Genomic DNA, 20,459 nt, shown 5'->3' on the forward strand with positions numbered 1-20,459 from the left:
GGCACAAGGCTGGGGCACTGGGAGGACCTGGCTGGTGCTTCTCTGACTCCTGAGTGGCTCTGGGAGCATTCGTGCAGCCTGGGGTGCTGCGGAGACCCCTGCTCTTGTGCGGAGTGATGACAGTGCCCAGAGGGGCTTGCTGCTTGTCACTAGCAAACCCTGGGAGAGCCCCACCCCAGGCTGGAGAGTTCATTCCCACGAGGCACCCGGGGCTCCTTGCGCCCACCCACATCAGCTCTCTGGGTAAATGAGGCTTTAGCTAAACCCTGCGTGTGTTATGTAACCACTCTGGCAATCAGACCAGATGCAGGAGCCTGCAGACAGCACGCTAGCATCTACCACGCTCTGTGCCGGCATCAGCGTGGCTTTTTCACAACTTCCCATAAACATGGTAAGGGAGAGGGATTCAGAGCCCACTTAATTTATTTGGTCACCTTTTTATCTAGCGTTTTAATACAGAAGTTGCCAAATAAAAATGTACAGAAGAAAAATCTTAATAAAAATAAAGTGAATATAATTTATTCTTGTATCTTGCATACAATATTTTACATTATTCCCCACCTGTTCTTTTAAATCACCTTTTCTTTCATTGGGATAGTTACGTAAACATAATTACCACCACCACACTGGATAGCCTAGAAATGTTCACTTGTATTGTTCTACACATCTTATCAAACACACACACACACAACTGATGATTACAAGTCAAGAACAGCTGCCAATTCCAAGAAGTTGTCACGTGCTTCTTCTAGAGCCTGGTATGTAAATATCACAGAGGAGTTGTCTCACAGTTGGTATTGTTGCTGTGGATATGGGTTCCAGTTTCAAGTCTCTTTTCACCTTTTTTTTTTTAAGTGGTTTGTCACTGTGAAAATTTGCAGCAATCACAGACTGAAATTTGACATATTATGTCACATTCCAGGGACAAACGTTTCTGGGTATGATTCTTTAAATAAAGCCTCCCCCTCAAAAAAACATGAATTAAAAGCATGGACGCCAGAGTTTAATCATTAAGGTGATGGGCACTATTTTACATTATACAGCTCAAAATGAGTTGATTAAAAAAAGTTTAGCAAGGGAACCATCCGTGCACTTCAACTGTGATCATTTTGGTCGTCTTTGTAAATGACTTTAACCGGGCTTCTTATTTAACTCTGAAAAACTGGTTGAGCAACAGCCACATTGCAATAATATGAGGATTTTCACTGTCACACTCCATGTGCATATTCTATTTCGCACATGACACACGTGATATTCTCATTTGCTCCTCTGAGAATTAATTAATCCATACGCAAGCCAACCCCCCTTCTGCCAATCAGCATTCAGGTGTAAAGCAGCAAAGCAAACCTGTGATGACGACATGTAGCATGTCAGAGTGTGACAGTGGGCAGGGAAAACAACTGTACATCCTCGGACTCTGATAGGCCACGACTGTTCAATTTCATTGTAAGTTCAAGTAACTGACATAAATGGGAATTGATGTTTCCAATCTGGAGAAAATAGATCCCTGGAGGCCTTACCTCAGAACTGCAGCTTCACTGGTCTATGCTCCTAGTGTACTCTCTACATCTGCACGCTTGCTTTCCGTTTCACAGGACTGGCCTACCCCGAACTCCCTGCCTCAGCCGCCAGGGAAGTGTCCTCTAGCAAGCAGCTCTCACTGCCTGGCGTCCGAGGAGTCCTCTCCGCAGCTACCTCGCTGGGGTCTCTCAATATTTGCCCTTCCTCATTTCTCGCTCAGCACGTTCTCAGCGTGAGCCTCTCCTGTCCCCTCTGAGTTCCTCTCCCATTTACTCATTTTCCCTTTTCGTTCCGCCAATCGCTAGTTCTCTAGGATCTCGCCTTCGGACTGCGCAGAGCCCTCTGCTCCCTGAGCTAAACGCCATCTGCTCCATGGTGCTGCCTGGCAGAAGGCCCTGCCCAGAGCAGCAGGTGAACACGCCCCCAAAATGTAGCAATGAGACCACGAGAGAGCCAGGACCCCGGCACTCCCTTGGCCCTCACCCTTCGCAGGGTTACTGCTCTGCCTGCTTCCGTGTGCCAGTGGCCTGCTCCTGCCCCCGTGCAGATCAGTAAGGGCTCGACACTCTGTACTGGCTTTTCACCAGTTGAAGCAGCTTGTGCTTGAAGGTGAGGAAGATGACAGCCAGGGCAACTAGCAGGGTCAGGCAGGCCGGCAGAGTGAGCACCAGGTACAACAGGGCAATGTTCACGGTCTTCCACCTGCACCTCTGGAGGACAGAGGCGGGCAGTCGCTCGGCACCAATAAGGGTGGAGGAGGAGTTGCAGGTGACCTGCCCCCTGTCCACCACGCGCACGGTCCGGAGCTGGTGAAGGAAATCCCACCACTCCAGCGTGCAGCAGTCAAAGGGGTTCTGGCTGAGGTAGAGCACGCTCAGACACCGCCCAAGCTGCTTCTGCAATGCGTGCAGCGGAAGAGAGGGAAGGCGGTTTCCCCGCAGGTCCAGGGTCTGCAGGCTCAGACCACTCAAGGACTCCGGGAAGCTGGTCAGGGAGTTGTCCGACAGGTCCAAACTCAGCAAATTCTGAAAGCCAGAGAAGTCGATGTCTTCCCCACTGGGAGGCAGGCCGGTGTTCCTGAGAGATAAAACCTGCAGCATTAGTGCAATGGCTCGGAGAGGCTGCAGGCCCCTGGCCAGTGCTCCCTGGTTGTTGGACAGATCCAGGTGCGTTAGTGGGGTCCCACGGAAAGCCCTGCTGGGCACCACTTCCAGGCCACACCCAGCCAAGTCAAGTCTCCGGAGGGATGCTATGTTGCGCAAGTCCATGCAGACAGGATCCTCGGCCCCATCCGCACTAGCTTGCTGGGGACAGAGCTGTAGGGGGTTGTGACTGAGGTCAACTGTAGTGATCCACGTGTGGGCGAAAGTGTGGGGCGGCACGCTCTGCAGCCTGTTGGCACTCAGATTTAACGCGCGCAGGCTCGGCAGGGTGCCTAGACCCAGCTGCAGGTCCCCCAGCCGATTGTGGCTGAGATCGAGGTCCATGAGCTCGCCCAGGGGCTCTCTGTCCTGGATGTGAAGGGTCTCTAAGCAGTTCTGGTTAAGCTTCAGGTGGGAGAGGGAAGTCATCCTGCCCAGGAAGCCAGCGGGGAGGTACCACAGCTGGTTCTGGCTCATATCCAGGAAGCTCAAGGAGGAGAGATTGCTCGAGCTGACTTCCTCCCAGAGACTGAGGGTTGTGATGTTCGTGGTGTTGCCCTCAGTGACGAGAAACTGCACCGTGACGTCCAGGAGGGCCGTAGCATTGGGCAGGTGGCGGTAGAAGCTCACCTCATTGTCCCTCAGCAGCAAGGTGTGCAGCTTGCTCTGCCGGGGCAGCAGCGGGAAGAAGAGGAGCTTGTTGTGGGAGAGATCCAGCGTCTCCAGCTCGAAGACAGCCTCGCCCTCTGCAGACAGGAACCACTCCAGGACATTGTTGCTGGCGTTCAGCGTCTTCAGCTGGGTCAGGCCAAACTCCACGATGCAGGGGATGTAATTGTAGGCCAGGTTCAGCCTCTGCAGGCCCAGCAAGCCTTCAAAGGTGCCTCCCTCGATATCATAGATATAGTTTTTCTCCAGGTTCAGCTCCTGCAGCTGGCCCAGGTGTTCGAAGACAGAGGAGTCCAAGCGCATTATGAGGTTCCTGGCCACCGACAAGGACTCCAAAGAGGACAGGTTGCGGAGCATGGCAGCCACCATGTCCTCAGTCAGATGGTTCCCAGACAGGTCCAGCTTCCTCAAGGCTGGTAAGGAGCCAAGAGCAGCCGCCGTCACAGAGTAGTTTGTACCGAGGGCGTTGTCTGCCAAGGAGAGATTTCGGAGGTCTCTGCTGCTAAGGAAGGCCCCAGGCTCAATGAGCTCCAGCCTGTTTTCACGCAGGCTCAGCGTCTCCAGGTGGGGGTACTGCAGCAGCGAGGCGTTGGTAAGGGTCCGGATAGTGTTGTGATCCAGGGAGAGCGCCTGTGTGTCAGCTGGTAGGTCTGCTGGGACGGTGCCTTGCCATCTCCCCGTGCAATCCACAGCCCTGTGCACCTGCAGCAAGACAGACAGACACAGATCCGTGGAATAGACAAACAGCAAAACGGGGGGCGAGGGCTTCGCATTCAGTGGGCCGCTGGGGGAAGAGGGTAACTGCCCTCCAAAAAAACACCTTAGAAACCCACATGGTCCTGTAGCGTCTTAGAGACTGAAAAACCACATACTGTATCATGAGCTTTCGTGGGCAGAGCCCAAAGACAGACGAGATCAGACCAGCTGACTCTGACGTTACAGCGGGGTCCCCGGCCACCTTCGGCGCTCTGCCGAGACGCGCTGGAAAGCAGAGTCCTTCTATGGGAGTAAGCCAGGGCAGGACACCACCCTGCTCCAGGATTCGGATGGGCACGCCCTGGCTCGCTGCCAGCCCTGCTGGACTAGCACCAGCCATCCGGCTCTGGGAGGCTGCGTCGCTCACTAGCGCCCTGCACGGTTCCATGGACCAGCTCCCACTGTGGAGGAGGATTGAGAACTTGCGGGGGGGAGGGGCGGTAGCATTGAGCAGATGAGAAAGGATCGCCAAGGACACAGCAAGCCAGGGACCCAAGAGGAAAGCCAGGGGATCCTTCCCCCGAGGAGCCGAGAATAGCCAGTCGAGAAGAAAGGGGGATTTGAAATGCTGCAGGGAAGGGGCTCGGGGATACAGGAGGAGATGGGGAAATTGAGGGTGCCAAGCACAAAGGAGAGCAAGGTTGATCTTGTGGTTAAGACACTGGCCTGGGACTCAAATTCTGGGTGCAGCTCCCCAGAGTCTGAGAGAGCTTGGGTAAGACACAATGTCCCGGTGCCTCAGCCCCTCGTCTGTATCCATGATCAGCAGCACTTCCTCTCCTGGCTTCTCTCCGGAGACTCTGAAAACTTGGGGAAGGGGTGTCCCTTAGCACCACTTCCAGCACCCAGGGTCCCTGCCGGGTCCCGTCACGCAGTGCAGCAAAGCGAGGAACAAACAGGGCGAGAGGAGGAAAGAACAAAAGAGGAACTGGAGAACCACCACCCCCATTTCTAATCAGTGCCTCCATCGGGCGGAAGCTGCCTACAGCAGCAGGGAAGGGCTGAAATCACCTCGCATGGCCCAAAGGAGAAGGCTACGCCAGGGCAAAAAGAAGGCAGGGGAAGCTTTGCATGCCAGGCCAGAGCTCCCAAGGGCAGAGCACCTACAGGAGGGGCCGGAGTTCCAGGCTCAGGTGTCTCTACCTAAGTGGCCAGACACTGGCCAGTACGTTGGATGCCACAGGGCTCCAGTGCACATCTGGCCCCATCTGCAGGTGTCGTCTGGGCACTTGAGATCTCTCCCTTAGCTCCTGGGGCACCTTCCTCAGCTTCCCATAGAGCCTGATCTGCAAACAAGCCGCATTTCCAGACAGGGAGCTGCAGTGAGTCTCAGGATCCTAGAACCCCAGAACTGGAAGAGCCCGTGAGTCATCAGTCCAGTCCCCTGCCCTCACGGCAGGACCGAGCACCGTCTAGATCATCCCTGATAGATGTCCCTCTAACCTGCTCTTGATTATCTCCAGAGTTGGGGATTCCACAGCCCCCCAGGCAATTGATTCCAGTGCTTAACCACCCTGACAGGCAGGACGTTTTTCCTACTGTCCAACCTAAACCTCCCTGGCTGCAGTTTAAGCCCATTGCTTCTTGTTCTATCCTCAGAGGCCAAGGAGAACAATTTGTCTCCCTCCTCCTTGTGACACCCTTTGAGACAGGGCCCGTCCTTACAATTTATGGGGCCTTATGTGAAGTTTCTTGAGGCTGCCTGCCCCCCCCCCCCCACCATCTACCAGGGCTTGGAGCTTCCCTTATGACCCCCAGGGCTCCCTCCTGGGTGTGGCTTCAGAGACCGGGGCTTCTCTCTGCCCCCAGTGTGGTCGGAAGGAGCCCTCAGCGCAGTAGCTGGCAAGCTGATCCAGCTCGCGGGCGGGAGGGAGGTGGGGGCAGGGCGAACGCAGCCTTGCTGCTGGTGGCCCAGAGAGCAGCCGGGGTCGGGGAGGGTGTGGGCCAGAGAGGAGCCAGCGGTGGGTGCTCAGAGCCATCCCTTGGCTCACAAGCACACGCGGCTACGTAGGCGCACCCAAACATTTGAGGCACCACATTTCCGCCCCCCTCCCCCCCAGCTGTGTATGGCTAAGGACGGCTCTGCTTTTAGATACTTGAAAGCTGCTACTGTGTCCGCTCTCGGCCTTCTCTTTTCCAGACTCCACGAGCCCAGCGTCCAGTCTTCCCTCACAGGCCGTGGCTTCTTTCCGCATTCTCGTTGCTCTTCTCTGGACCCTCTCCAATTTCTCCACATCTTTCCTGAAATGTGGTGCCCAGACCCGGACACAGCACTCCAGCTGAGCCTGCCCAGCACAGAGTGGAGCGGAGGAACGCCGTCTCGTGCCTTGCCGCCACACACAATCAGGTTGCTGCTTCTGCAACAGCCTCTCACTGACCCATGTGTAGCTTGGGGTCCACTCTGACCCCCAGAGCCCGTGGCTCAGCACCTCTGAAAATCAGGCCCAAGGTGCCAGATGTTACCCACAGACTGAGGCAGCTGTGGGGCCACTCTGGAGAGAGCGCACACGAACTCCCCCACCCCCTGCTCGTGAACATAACCTCTAGCCTGCCCAGCCCCTCCCCCGCCTCACTTCCACATTGCTCTTCATTTCTAAGACACGGCGAAGCGCGCCGTTCCCGTGGCAATATGGATCTGGACACCGCCCACGCTCCCGGGGACCCCTGCCTCGTCCCTGCACCCCGCGCGCCCTGCCGCCTCCAGACTGGCCACACAGCAGCGGCTCTGGGCAGGGTCACGCCTGGAGAGCTGCAGCCTGAGGGGACTGACAGGCTGGGAGGAGAACCGGGGGCCGGGATGGAAACGCCCCCAGGGCCTCGCCTGAGCAGGCCCTGCCAGTGCCGGGGGGCGTGCTCAGAGCAGACCCCGCTCTCTGCCGGCGCCGCGCTGCCCCACGTGAGCAGTCGCCAAGGGCACAGACTGGCAGAGACACTCACTTGTTTGCAGGGCCCATGGTGCGTTGCCAGGGCCATTCCAGTGGGTCCCCATCCTGCTACGAGAAAGACGAGACTCAGGGAGAGCCCGAGAGACACTGACTCCATCTCAGCAGCCGGGGTCCTGCGAAGACACAAGGCAGAGGTGAGACGTCGGGAAGCGCCGCGCCGCTCCCCTCACTCCTGGCTGCTCTCGGACCTCAGAGGCGTGAGGTGAGACCGTCTCTGCCTCTCAAACCGGCTTCCACAGAACCAGGACGGGAGCCCTCTCCCCGAGGCTCCAGCCGCTTGCTTGGCAGCACTTGCCTCATATTGTGGTGTCAGATGAGGGCGGGCAGAGACCTCAGGAGGCATCGAGTCCAGCCCCCTGCCCAGGGCGGGACCAACCCAACTCAATCATCCCAACCAGGGCTTGTTGGGACGGAGATTCCACCCCTCCCAGGGAACCCAGCCCAGCGCTCCCCCACCCTCCCAAGGAAAGAGTTTTTCCTAATCTCCAATCTAGACCTCCCCCACTGCAGCTTGAGCCCATTGCTCCTTGTTCTGTCATCCGCCACCCTGAGAACAGCCTCTCTCCAGCCCCTCTGGAACCCCCTGCTGCTCCCAAATCCCCCCTCACTGCTCTCTGCTGCGGACTAAACAAGCCCAAATCCCTCAGCTGCTCCTCATAAGTCCCCTCATCATTTCTGTTGCCCTCCGCTGGCGTTTGAGTCCTGTACACGGAAATGGCCCCTCCTTTGTTAATCACCCTGAGGTTATTGCAATAAGATGGTCGTCGCACAGCTCCGGCCCTGGGGTGAGAACAGGGCAGGTTACCGTTGCGGTTCTGACCTCCGCTCCGCGCCACTCGCGAGGCGCTCTAATGCTCCCGCCCATCTACCCGGGGAGACAGCGCCTAGGGAACTCTCGTGGGCCGCAGGGCCTGTGACCAGGGCAAGTCACTGGACTGCTCTGTGCCTGTGTCCTTTCCCCTCCCCTGTGTATCCTCAATGGTATTTTGGCTCCTAGCTCCCACTGACCTCAGCTGAGGTCAGGAGCCCAAAGGCCTTCGAGGTGCTGTCTTTGGGGCAGGGAGCGTTTCTCGTGGCCCGGCCCGGTGCCGAGCAGCGGCGTGACGGTGTGTGTGGAGCTGGGCTACATTTTAAAGGCACGTGGGCAGCTGTTTGCCCCCCTCCATCGACGGACCTGTCTCCCACTAGACAACAAGCTGCAGAATTCCACACCCTGTGGGGGCCCGAGCGCCCGCACCTCCAGCAGAAGCCAGGCCCTGACCTGCCCTGGCTCCAGTCCTGGTTGGGGCCCCGCGACGGAGACCACGGGGAACAAACCGCTTTCCAAGAGCAAAATCAGCAAAGCGCCATTGGCCGCCCCAGCCTTTGCACTCCGAAGAGCGAGCAGCACCCCGGGGCAAACAGGCCCCTCGCCTCCCGGCTGCACGCCACGAGCAGAGCTCTCCGCTCCGGGGACTCAGGAAAGGGAAGCGTCTCCGGCAGCCCAAGAGGCTCACTCTAGAATCTTCCCCGCAGGGGCAGATTTTTTATTTTTGTTTTTACCACCAGCCAAACCACCATTAAATCACAGACTCAAACAGCATCAAGCCGGGGCCTTCTCACAGCGCTCGCCCACTGCGTCTCCCTGGGGCCCCCCGTCCGGTCCACGTTTCCTCCGGGACAGAGTCAGAACTGGCCTAGCTCCACCGAGGCAGGGAGGGTCTGGCCCCCGTAGCTGCAGCGGGGCAGAGACGCGGCCAGAACAGCGACGGGGACAAACTGAAGCCCAACGGCCCTCACTGCATCTTTGTTCCAGCCTTTTCCAGTGCCCTTGTCTCCATCGCACTGGCTGCTCCGTCCGCACTCGCCCGTCTCAGTGAACATGTCGCTGCATTTGAAGCGCCAGCCCTTTCCCTGGGCAGCAGGATCTCTCTCCCAAGCTCTGCTGCCTTCCCTCCAGCAGCAGCCTCCTTCCTTCCTTCCCTCTCTCCCCAGGCTCTCCCTGCTGCGGGGGGAGGCCACGAGAGCCTGAACGTGCGGGCGTTGCCGCTGCTCCCCACAGAGCGGGGGAAGGAGCTGCGCTCAGAAGGGCGTTTTCCGCACCCCTGTCCCACGCGCCGCAAGCCCAGACCCCCCCCAGGGGGAAGCCACCGCACCATGGCTGTCCCGACCCCACCATTGCCCTGCCCTGCAGCCAGCCTCAGGCCACCGCCGAGCCCCGGAGAGGGGTTACTCACTGCACGGGGCAGCGTGCCCGGGGCGCGGGCACTCATGCTGCACAGAGCCGCCCGCCCGCGCTCGCAGCTGCTTCACAGAAGGCAGCGTTAGCAGCAGCCTCTCGTTTCTTCCTCTTGCTGAGTAGCAGGTTAATTTAGAGCTTGCGGAAGGAACTAACGGAAACTGCAGTCACATGGATTGCAGAGCGAGCCACCCTGCTCACTGAGAGCAGCGCTTACCCCAGGGTCAGGCACATGCAAGGCAACTCAAAAGAAGGAACATGGAGCAAGGGGGAGGGGAGGAACCAGCCCAGGTCTAGGTTGTGAAACCAGTCGCTTGCTCTGGGACTTGCCTGGGGACAGACTGGCCGAGGGGTCTGCTCTGCCTTTGTATCGGCACTCCTCTTTGGCCAAGGGAGCCAGGGCATCACCATTCCCATCTGATCAGACAAACGGGCCCCTTTTAAAGCTCTTCCAGTACAAAACCCAGCGGCTGTATCCAGAGTTACACCAGCCCTCCCAGACTGGGCAGTGCTCTGAGGGAACCCCCCACCTGATTCCCACGGAACTTTTCTCGAGCATTGAGCTGACCCTCGTTTTGGCCAGGAATATTCTCCGCAGAGCCGATGCGTAGCGTTCCTCAGGCAGGCTAACTCCAGCTATGGGGAACCGTCCCTGCGGGACCCGCTCCAACCTTCACTGGAACCCAAAGGTCTTTTTCCGTTCGTTCCAACAGGCTCCGAACCAGGCCTACAACAGTCCCAGCCTTCCAGGAGCAAGAGACCAGGGACCTGGAATCCAATCTGCGTCTCCTGCAGGGTCACCCCGGCCGGCTCAGGGCCTGAGAGAGATCTAAACGCAACTACTAGGAATCCCACGTGCTCTGTAGTGCGCGGGACTCCAAGGACCCAGGTTTCCATAGCGCTGAGCGTGGCAGCTGGAAATGCTGTGGCAGCTTCACTGACAATTTGTAAGAAGAGATTTTTACAGATTTCAGGACAAACCTGCTAATTCCATCGGTTCAGCATGTCACTTTCTTCCGTGTTTTAAGCCACCTTCGCATTTTCCATTTCCCATGTTCTGCAGAGCTTGGTGTTATTGCATGGCAGAAAGTGAGAGACCGTTGTTGGGCAGAGACGGGGGATTGGGCTGCAGCGTAAAGGAAAACTGGGGCTTTGGTCAGTGGCGGCCATTTGGGATTGTGAGACGTGCACACAAGCAGTGTGCTTTCTGCCAAAGAATCAGCACAGAAAAAAGTTGCCATGCTCACGGTTCTCTGGGCATCATGAGGTTTCAGAGCCAACACTCCAGCGGGGCATCGGGAAAGTGAACACCCTCACTGTTAGCTTCAGGATGGCTGCAGAATCTGGAGGCCAGTACTGCAGTGGGTCCAGCTGGCTCAGGTTTTCAAGGCTCTCTGCAACCATTAGGGTTCGAAACAATTTGTTTAAAAGTTAAAAAGGAGATTCTGGAGCAGAATTCTGGAGCCGGAGTGTACTGTGTGTTGTCATGGAACATATGGGCCCTTGTTACAAATACCTACAGAGGAATAATGGTGAAGGCACTCCAGCATGGTTCTCACAGAGCACAAATGGAAGTCGTATTGACTACATTCTCTGCCATGCATGGTTCATCCTGCTCTATACTGCAAAGAGCACAAAGCAAATCTCTAGCCACTCAGGACATAAAGCCGAGAAAGAAAACAAACTTTACTGCTCCCTTTCGTCTTACTCTCCTCTTCCATCCCAGGTACCGAGACAGACTATCCTGCGGGATTCACGCCCCAACACCATTGTAATCATGTGTGCATCAGGCATGTTTTACAAAATATCATTTAAAAACTCGTAACTTGCTGATCAGTAGTATCCTGGCAAAATGCACGTAGCAATGTTAGTTAGAGGCCAAGTTATAAACAAGCCGAAATCCCGGCTACGGCTCTGTCGACACTAAAGGCCATACAGTGGCACCACTTTCCTGCTGGAAAGGTCTCCCACGTTGCCACTCTATGCCAGGAGGAGAGCTCTGCCATTGGCACAACTGGCCAACTCCCAACAAGCAGCAGTAGCTGGGTTGGCAGGAAACCCTCTCTTGCTGATAGAGTGCTGTCCACACTGGCGCTTTGTCGATGACACGTTGGCCAGAGGGGCGATTTTTTCACGCCCCGATCAACAGAAGTTTTAAGTGCTGGACATGGCCTAAAATAGCTCTTTCCAGAGAAGCCTTGTGCATTGCCAAACCAGTTCCTCAGAGGCCAAAGGCAAGCCGAGGCCTCAACCAAGCATCCTCAAGACTGACGGCCCATTAGCAGCTAAGCTGCCATTCTCTGGCAGGAAAGGAGGCGGGGCAAACAGATCTACATCTTCAGAAAGAAACAGCAGGGAGATTTCTTTCTCTTCCTCCCACGCTGCCTGTCGCATTGAGAAGCAGCTCTGGCGGGGAGCGAAGTGGGGCAGGACTAAGAAGGGGCAAACACTCAAAGACCCCCTCTCTTTGCCCATTGAGTTCACCGTACTTGAAGTGACAAAGGTAGCACCCATCAGACTCTGAGAAGGGGTCCTGGCCTAAGATTGGTCAGTGGGACAGCTGAAAGTACACGAGGAGAAAACTTTGCTTTGCGTATCACGCCATGTGTTAAGTTAGACCCTAAGTCATCGTTTTAATTTTATTTCTCTTGTAATCATTTGTGATTCGGATGCCTTATTATTTGTACTCACCGAAAAGCTCTTTGTAATTAATGAACTCATTGGCCTGTTTTACCTAATCCAATAGTATTTAAATAACCATTTGAAATAATCAATTGGCATATCATTCCTTTTAAAGAAGTTACAGGCCTAATATAACCCACTGTGCCCAGGAGAGGGCTGGGCGATATAGGACATGTGTCTGGGGGTGCGTTGGGGGTCACACTGCAGTGTAACCCAGGCTGTAGCTGGCAGGCTGCAGTTACACAGAGACACTCCAGGTGTGGCTTGAATGCCACCAGGCTGTTTGTGAGCAGCCCAGGTAGGAGCATGGTAAGGCAACCAAGGTTGTAGGGCTGGGGTCACAGCTGGCCCGGATTGTATCCTGGATCTGTCACAACTCCTGCCAAAGGGCTTAAGTCAGAGCATGAGTCTAATTTGGGGAAGAGGGCTTGTTTGATTGCCTTCACTCAGAATTTTTTTTCTTTTTTTATATAAGGCCCCTTCTATCACTTTAGCACAATGTTCTGTGGTTTCGTTTCCTTCATTTTCAAGAAAGTTTAGGACCAGAAACCAAGAAGAGAGAGAGGCACACATCTGTTATCTAAGCTCCAGAGGCTGCGACAGAGGTCTTCATGTTGGACAAAGCCCCGGGGCTGCTCTGCACTACACAAGCTAGTTACAGTTTGCTTTTGATGTGTTCCCCACTCAGGTTCTTTAAGGCTTTCACATCTTCTGAGCAACAAGAATTCTAGCTTGAAACAGATCAGGAAACCACAACCCTGAGAGAGAATGGCATTTGAATTTCCTGGCATACATCCCTGTGATCACACTGGGGTGAGGTACCCCTCCAGACCACTGAGTAGGAAGCAGATAGGCTGGTAAAACTGCAATAGAAAGCGGCTGGCTGGGAAGCAGCCCCTTGTCTGATGATTAGCAAGGCTCAGTGTGTTATTTTCTTTCATGATTTCTTCTAAAGTGGAACCTCTTGGAGTCAGGGTCACCCATAGTTCATGCAACTGCTACAAAAATGCAGATGAGCATCAGCCATACAAGACAGACCCAAATGCCCAGAAACGCTGATCAACGGAAGCCACATGGACTCGCATGCGGAGTTCAGCAGCGTGTGATCCATGAGAAGTCCAACAGAACAGGGTGGGGCAAAGCATTACGGGCAAGCTTTTGGGTGGAGTGAGCAACTGGTACTTCACCAGCTATCCACGGGCTGTGACTAGAGTCCATTGGCAGAACAGAGCTGAAGGTGTAAGAACTGACAGCTCCATATGACTGGAGATCCTGGAGCAGTTCAGAGCCACAGAGAAAGCTCATTAGGCTTGAGAGAGTTACTGGACATGCAGTACCTGTTGTAGGCCCCTGCTTTCATATTTGATCCCAGCTCAAAGACCGATCTCAGGTTGGATCTAGTTGGCCCACCCAATATTTCGCATTGGGGCCACCTATGTTGTGGCCTAGAGTTCCAGCTTTCATTTTAAAATAGCATGTTTCTAGTCCTTATGTTTATAAAGAAAACCATCAGTATCTGATCCACCTGTTACTTGATGAGTGAGAGCTGCTGGAGTCTGTCAACAGCCTCTAGCAATTTCTCTGAAAATCTGACACCTTCATTTACCTCAGTCGGACGCTCACTCAGAGACCCAACATGGATCATGCTAATATCAGAATTACTAACTAACTTACTGCTGAAAGCCAAGCCTGCAAGAAAGAGGAACAATTATTATGAAGATCCGCACATTTACCGTATCATCTTATCTCAGCATCATGAGAAGGCAAGTCTGTGACGTAGACAGAGCTTGGGAAACTACCATCACCAATTCTTTCCAGTCTTAATTCTGATCCAAAATAAATCCAACCAAAAGTTGGCAATTTTGAGTTATTGTAGAGGGAGAGCTTTTCCTGTCCAAAAACATCCACTCTATATGATATATATTCACCAGTATTTTCCTGTCCAAAAACATCCACTCTATATGATATATATTCACCAGTATTTGCATGTTTTGAAACATCCAAATGAAAAAGGAAATCAAAAGTTAGTCTCCAACTAACTTATCTACATCACATTTTTATTTACGGCCGACTGACGTATGCTGTACAGGCAATGTATGCAAATAAATGTTACTGTAATTAAGCTATGTATTTAACTTTTTCTGTCTTGAGCTGACTATCAGAGGAAAAATAGCATAACTGTTCTTACTATGCAGAGTAACTCATCACTTTACATTTCACCAGTAAGCTTCTCTTGGGGTGCAAAATTGCTGCCCTTACCAATAAGCAAAGGAGATTACTTATCTAATACTCTTCTACTCATGATAAAACAACACCCCTGTTTTATGGGTCATATATCAGCAATACTATGAAGAGATGTATCTTTATTTAAAAGAAGCGAACATTCCACCATTTTCCCAAAGCTGGAAATACTTCATCACAGGTGCCAGATCCATGATTAATTTTCAAATGTGTTTAAATACCCATTCTCTAAATCATATTCCCCTACAAACAAATGTAACCAGAAGTTGTTCATTAGCTAGGTAAGAGAAAACACTTCAAACTGGACCTCACTAACGGTTTGCTTTTAAGCTCGAGTTCTGGTGCTGTTCTCTCTTCCAACTCAATGTCTCAGGATCCTTATTTGCAACCCTGTTCTTTTTTAATCTTGTCAGTTTGTCTTGTCGGGTAAATGGGAGCCCAAGTCTCCAAAATTAAAGAGTTAAGTCCCTGACCCTGAAGAGGGTTCTGTGTGTTCAGTTGGGCAAGTGTGTAAGTCTTTGCAAGAGCAGGGGCATGTCACTTTACCTGGAGCTTAATAAAGAACAGGATCACGGTACCTTAATTCCCTCTGCAAGAAAACTTATTTATTGATATAGTCAGTGTGCCAGCAACTTCCCAGTATCTTTTTTCCCTTGGCTGCAGCCAGATTTCTCACTGTGAACATAGATCCAATAGTGCTTCCTCCTTGCGCCAAACCTCCTTGCACTAATATTCCAACGCCTACCTAGAGTGGAGCTCTGTGCTACCGACAGCTCCAGTTCTAGAACTTCCACAGATCCCCAATATTCAAAGTGCCCTAAATCTGGGCTGACAGCTCCAGCAATTTACATCTATGACCAGTTTTAAGGACCTGCTTCACCAGTACAGCCTAATGGAGGACCTCTAGCAGGGGCCATCTTGTACTGCGACTGCATTTCTGTTCACATGTGGCTAGACTGACCCCATGTGACCTTCCTTAGTGTCCCTGTTTTTCCCTCTTTCACACAATAAATCTTGGTGTTGACAGGAGAGAATGCTCCAGGGTCCAGCTTTGCTTCTGGAGTTTCCAACAATTCATGGATCAATAGTTCTGTCAGAATCATAGAACCATAGAGCTGGAAGAGACCTCAGAAGGCCGTCAAGTCCAGCCCCCTGCTCTAGGCAGGACCAATCCCAACTAAAATCAACCCAGCCAGGGCTTTGTCAAGCCGAGACTTAAACACCTCTAGGGATGGAGACTCCACTACTTCCCTAGGTAACCCATTCCAGTGCTTCACCACCCTCCTAGTGAAATAGTTTTTCCTAATATCCAACCTGGACCTCTCCCACCGCAACTTGAGACCATTGCTCCTTGTTCTGCCATCTGTCAGTACTGAGAACAGCCTCTCCAGCCTCTTTGGAACCTCCCTTCAGGAAGTTGAAGGCTGCTATCAAATCCCCCCTCGCTCTTCGCTTCTGCAGACTAAACAGACCCAAATCCCTCAGTCTCTCCTCATAGGTCATGTGCTCCAGCCCCCTCATCATTTTGGTTGCCCTCCGCTGGACCCTCTCCAATGCATGCACATCCTTTTTGAAGTGGGGGGCCCAGAACTGGACACAATACTCCAGATGTGGCCTCACCAGAGCTGAATAAAGGGGAATAATGACATCTCTGGATCTGCTGGCAATGCTCCTCTTAATGCAACCTAATATGCCATTAGCCTTCTTGGCTATAAGGGCACACCAGAGACACATATCCAGCTTCTCATCCACTGTAACTCCCAGGTCCTTTTCTTCTGAACTACTACTTAACTGGTTGGTCCCCAGCCTGTAACAATACTTGGGATTCTTCCGGCCCAAGGGCAGCACTCTGCACTTGTCCTATTGAACCTCATCAGATTTCTTGTGGCCCAATCCTCTAATCTGTCCAGGTCACTCTGGACCCTATTCCTGCCCTCCATCGTATCTACCTCCCCCAGCTTAGTGTCATCTGTCTTACTGTCTTCTGAGCTGTTTGCTATTGGGAAAAGCTACAGCCCAAAGGAGCTGGAGGCCGTGCTTTGAAGAAGTCATTCATTCTTTACTTCCCAATTTAAAGTGCATTTCTTTTCTGAAAAGTGTTTTAGCTGTAACACAGACAGGTGGCACTGAATCTAGGGCTTAGGGGTCCTCCCCTGTGTGGGCTAAGAGCCACCTGCCCCTTAGCTGAGGCTGTAGCGCAGACTTTTCTCCCCCTTACTCAGTGGTCTGAGTGCCTCTGGATTACACTTGTGGCACCCCTAACCAAATGAGTGATCACCTGTAAATCATTGAATAACAATGTGCTGCTTTTCACTCTCCTCAGCCTGGCAAACCCAGCACCCCAGAGCACAAAACAAGCTCTCTCTCCTCTTGTGCATTGTTAGAGCAATTTACTCCCTTTCCACAGTAACCTGCCACAGGCACTGGGAACGCATGGGCAGTCACTGATGGCATTTTACCTACACAACTGTTTAAAACTGACTGACAGCGTACAAGCAGCACCAAATCCAAGGAGAGTTAGCAGGGTTTGCAGTGGGGAAAAACATGGTTGGAAATGAGCAAACGATCTCCCAGAGCCCCACACCACCAGCTTGCAGTCACTTTTCAGACTAGATTCACCCTTTACCCCATCAGCCTTACCATACAAAAGCAGCAGAGTCCCACGAGGTGGTCAGATGAAGGTCAGATTTAGGCTTTAGTGGAAAGCAAAACCAAGCTTCTAGGAGCACAGCTGCACTGGGGTGTGTGCTGGTCAGGGGCTTAGCCACATCTGCTTTAGCAACTGATGTGAAAAGGCTAGGTGTGCCACTTTGCGGGGCCCAGCCTCTCTGTGGATCCCTCCCTGCCTGGAAGCCCCAGACGAGGGGCGTGCTACTTTAGTGGGACCTTTCCTTCCTTTTCCCAAGAACACACTTTGAAATGTAAAATGAGGAGGAAGTGGGTCAGGGAGGGGATAGCCACAGAAGTGACATCATTTCCCTCCCCGTGAAAACACCCCACCCATGTGAAACTTCTGCAAGGCAGATACAGCTGCCTCTAATGTTCACCTACCCACCATTTCCTCACCACACTGTTGGCAAGGGAGCTTTGGGGCCAGCGGTCAGCAGGACAGCCCCTATCCCAGCAAGGCAGCCGAAGGCTGGAGGAGGAAGAGTCGGGGTCTGCAATCAGCTCAGAGATGCAAGGAATCCTCTGGTTCTGCTGGATGAAACTTCCACTTTTCTAAGAATGGCAAACCCCACTCCCTGAACATATGGAAGTGACACACTGGGGAGCTGCATTTCCCGCTCCATGTGTTAGACCAGTACATGTAACAGCCCAGAACTTCAAACACTGAGCGCACGGACAGTACCTTACATTCCTGCATTAACTGAAAGCCAAGTATTTGCACTTCCTTACAACCTGTGAACCAGCTTCAAGTTTACTGAAAGTTTTCATCTTCTGCTGTTAATTCCTTTGATGCGGATACATACGTTTTTAAAGATACATGATAGAAAAGAATACCTGGCCTACCCAGAGCTGAGGGAAACTTCTGAGGAAAACTGCTGCATCCTATATGTTGGTCTCTGGTTGCAGCTACACTCGAAAAATGGGTAGCATTTTTCCAGCAGTGGTGAAAGTGCTAACAGGCAGAGTTCAGGCTCTTACGGCTGTCCTCTAAAACCACGTTGCCCAGGAGTTCACAGCAGTGGTGAAAATGCCGGAGCCCTGTTTATGCTAGCGCACACGCTTATCATTTCTGATGAAAAACTTGCAAGGCTCTAGATAGTAAAACGTCGTCACACTTTGAGCCTTGCTAAGTCACTGTTCCTGACACCCGTCAGCAACATGCGTGTGGCAAACCACCAACTCCCTTCTGCAGAGTCGCTTGCACCTCTTGCCTGAACCTACAGCTTGTCTACCTGGGGAACTGACCAGACTTGTTCTTGCAGCATTGCTCGCCGTGTGGAGACACTTATTCCAAAATAAGAGTGCCCTTTCCAGCTTGGCTTAATTCATGAAGCGGAATAGCTTGTTCTGGTCATCTTCCCCACATACACCAGCCCTTTGCTCTCACTTCCGTTAGAAGAAGAGTCATGAATGTTAAGGGAAGTGAAAGTATTATACCGAGTCCTCCCACAGACCAACATCCATCCCAAGCAACCTTTCCACACTGGCCAAAATGGCTAACCCTGTGCTACACTGGGTCAGACAAGCAGGATTTTACGGTGGATTAAAAATCAAGGTAATAGAATAAGTTGGGAAAGTAAGTTAGATGGACGCACGCTCTAACGCTCGCCCTTCCCCCTTTGGCAGATGGCAGACAGCACTCCACCTCTCACGCGCTGCTTTGAAACCCACTGCCACAAAGGCAAGAGAAGCCAATCTCTTGTATTTGAAAAGGAGATGTGTTGACATGGTCCATTCTGTATCCCAACAAAGCCGGCCAGGAATACCAGCTCCCCTGCAGGCACTGGCAGCTCTCCCCTCTTCTGTTTTTAAAGCAGCCCGGCCTGGCCCCTGTAGTGCCTGGGAGAGCCAGCCACCGGCCTCCTGCTGGAAAGAAGCTCAAAACAAAGCAGTTACTTGGTTTGCTGCTGTCACTTAGTGCCAGAGTAATGAATAATTAACACATGCATGGACAGAGAGGAAGGAGAGAGCGCTCAGACAAACACCCCCCCCCCCCCCCAAAAAAGAAATGATGTGATCTGCTGTGTAGCACACCATTAGAACTGCAGCAGCCTCATCTGTCAGTCAATAGACCTCACCTCCCAGGAACACATGTTTAGAAGTGAAGGTAAAGCAAGAGCCAGGATGCAGAATAGCTTTACATTTAACAGGCAACCCACTCCCCCACTTCAGATTTCATAGTACCCTGATTCTCTTGAGTTAATATTTCATCTGCCACTGCATTGGGAATTGTGACTTGTATTAATTTTTCCTGGTGTAAAACAAAATTAAACCCTCCACCAAAAGACTTTGAACTTTCTCACCCATTACCAAGACAGTTTCCCCAATTATCACCTGTAATACCATTAACTCACAAACATCCCACTCTCCCTACCTTTAATATCAGCAATTCACAGACACTTACCTTCCTTCCTCCCCCTTCCCACCCCCCCCCCCGCATCCCCCTTCTGTTCTGCAATGTGATTTGTCCTTTTCATATGTGTTCATTTTTTTTAATTGTATCCTTTGGTATATATGGTTGTGACTACTTTCTTCCACTATTTGATCTGAGGAAGTGGGTCTGGCCCACGAAAACTCATCATCTAATAAACCATCTTGTTAGTCTTTAAAGTGCTACATTGTCCTGCATTTTGCTTCAACTACCCCAGACTAACACGGCTACATTTCTATCACTACTCCTCCACCAAAAGAAAGCTATAACTTAGCAGGCTACAAAGCCCCATAATTTAGCTCTAACCTCCACTCTCATGCTACATTCATCTAAAAGTATGTAACTTACCATATTGTCAAGTTAGCATTCTCTGCGACCCAGAGTGTAAAAGGAAGAAAAAAAAGTCATTGTGGAGAAGGAACAAGTGTAGCGGTACATGCCACATTACACTGGTTTTGCTTTGAGGTTGGTTTTGGTGAATGCTTCATGGTTTCTTCCACCCTTCCCCCAGATCTGGCTTCTTAGCATTCTCTGATGTTTAGTAACTTGCTGCCCTCTGCTGTTCGAACTGAACTCAAATGGGTTTGAGGAGAACAGCATTCCACCCCCAATAAAAAAACACCTCCTAGTCACTATTCATGTGGGCAGATGCATATGTACGTAGAGCTTTTTTTTTTAATAAAGAATCAAATACATTCATTTTTGAAGGGGGAGATTTTAAGCTTTGGTTTCACAAGTAGCCATATGCCATTTGCTTCAGTTAGGCAGGAAATTTTCTTCATCCGTCTCTGAAAATGCAGCTCTACAAACTCCCTAATACTTCAGTCCATTTGGGTGTGTCCCAGCAGACCTGCAAGCCGTGACATGACCAAATGGGTACCAGACAGAATACACCAAATACACTTACTCTGTGGTGTAAATCCTGATGCCACTCACTTTACCACCACGCGCAGCACACACACAGCTGTGCTCTCAAGATGCCCAAGGGGTTTTGGGGCAGTGAAATACGTGCTCTCCCATTCAGGCCCCAAATACATCCTTGCTCCCCATTGTACCAGCAGTGCTATTTTGTGTAAATAAGCCTACTCAGTGAATTTTGGGACCAGTAAGCTACTGTAACTTCTCAGTGCCACCTGGCAATGGCCACAGAGGGGCTGCATAGGGGTTATAGGAATCGCCTGAGT

The 20,459-nt window shown here is 52.1% G+C and overlaps 1 protein-coding gene across 3 annotated transcripts; it reads right to left on the reverse strand.

Annotated features, from left to right (window-relative positions):
- Positions 1 to 497: 497 nt before the first annotated feature.
- On the reverse strand, positions 498 to 19,723 carry NRROS (negative regulator of reactive oxygen species). 3 transcript variants are annotated; one of them, XM_014574476.4, is made up of 3 exons: positions 19,624 to 19,723; positions 7,026 to 7,146; positions 498 to 4,034 (listed from the first exon to the last, which is right to left on the reverse strand). In XM_014574476.4, exons 2-3 carry the CDS (start codon positions 7,128 to 7,130, stop codon positions 2,070 to 2,072), a joined length of 2,070 nt encoding a protein of 689 aa, XP_014429962.3. In that variant the 5' UTR covers positions 7,131 to 7,146; positions 19,624 to 19,723; the 3' UTR covers positions 498 to 2,069. The 3 variants fall into 3 exon arrangements, with proteins under 3 accessions (XP_014429962.3, XP_075793318.2, XP_006124899.3); XM_075937203.2 differs by lacking the exon at positions 19,624 to 19,723 and adding an exon at positions 16,815 to 17,094; XM_006124837.5 differs by lacking the exon at positions 19,624 to 19,723 and adding an exon at positions 9,250 to 9,967.
- Between the last annotated feature and the right edge of the window lie 736 nt (positions 19,724 to 20,459).

This window comes from Pelodiscus sinensis, chromosome 10 (genome assembly GCF_052426305.1).
Source record: "Pelodiscus sinensis isolate ZL-2025 chromosome 10, ASM5242630v1, whole genome shotgun sequence".
NCBI lineage: Eukaryota > Metazoa > Chordata > Testudines > Trionychidae > Pelodiscus > Pelodiscus sinensis.

Excerpts from the sequence above, each read along its gene's own strand:
- NRROS (XM_014574476.4), bottom strand. The coding sequence starts at position 7,130 with ATGGAGTCAGTGTCTCTCGGGCTCTCCCTGAGTCTCGTCTTTCTCGTA. Across the intron at positions 4,035-7,025 it reads ACCATGGGCCCTGCAAACAA|GTGCACAGGGCTGTGGATTG; the intron begins GTGAGTGTCTCT and ends GTCTTGCTGCAG.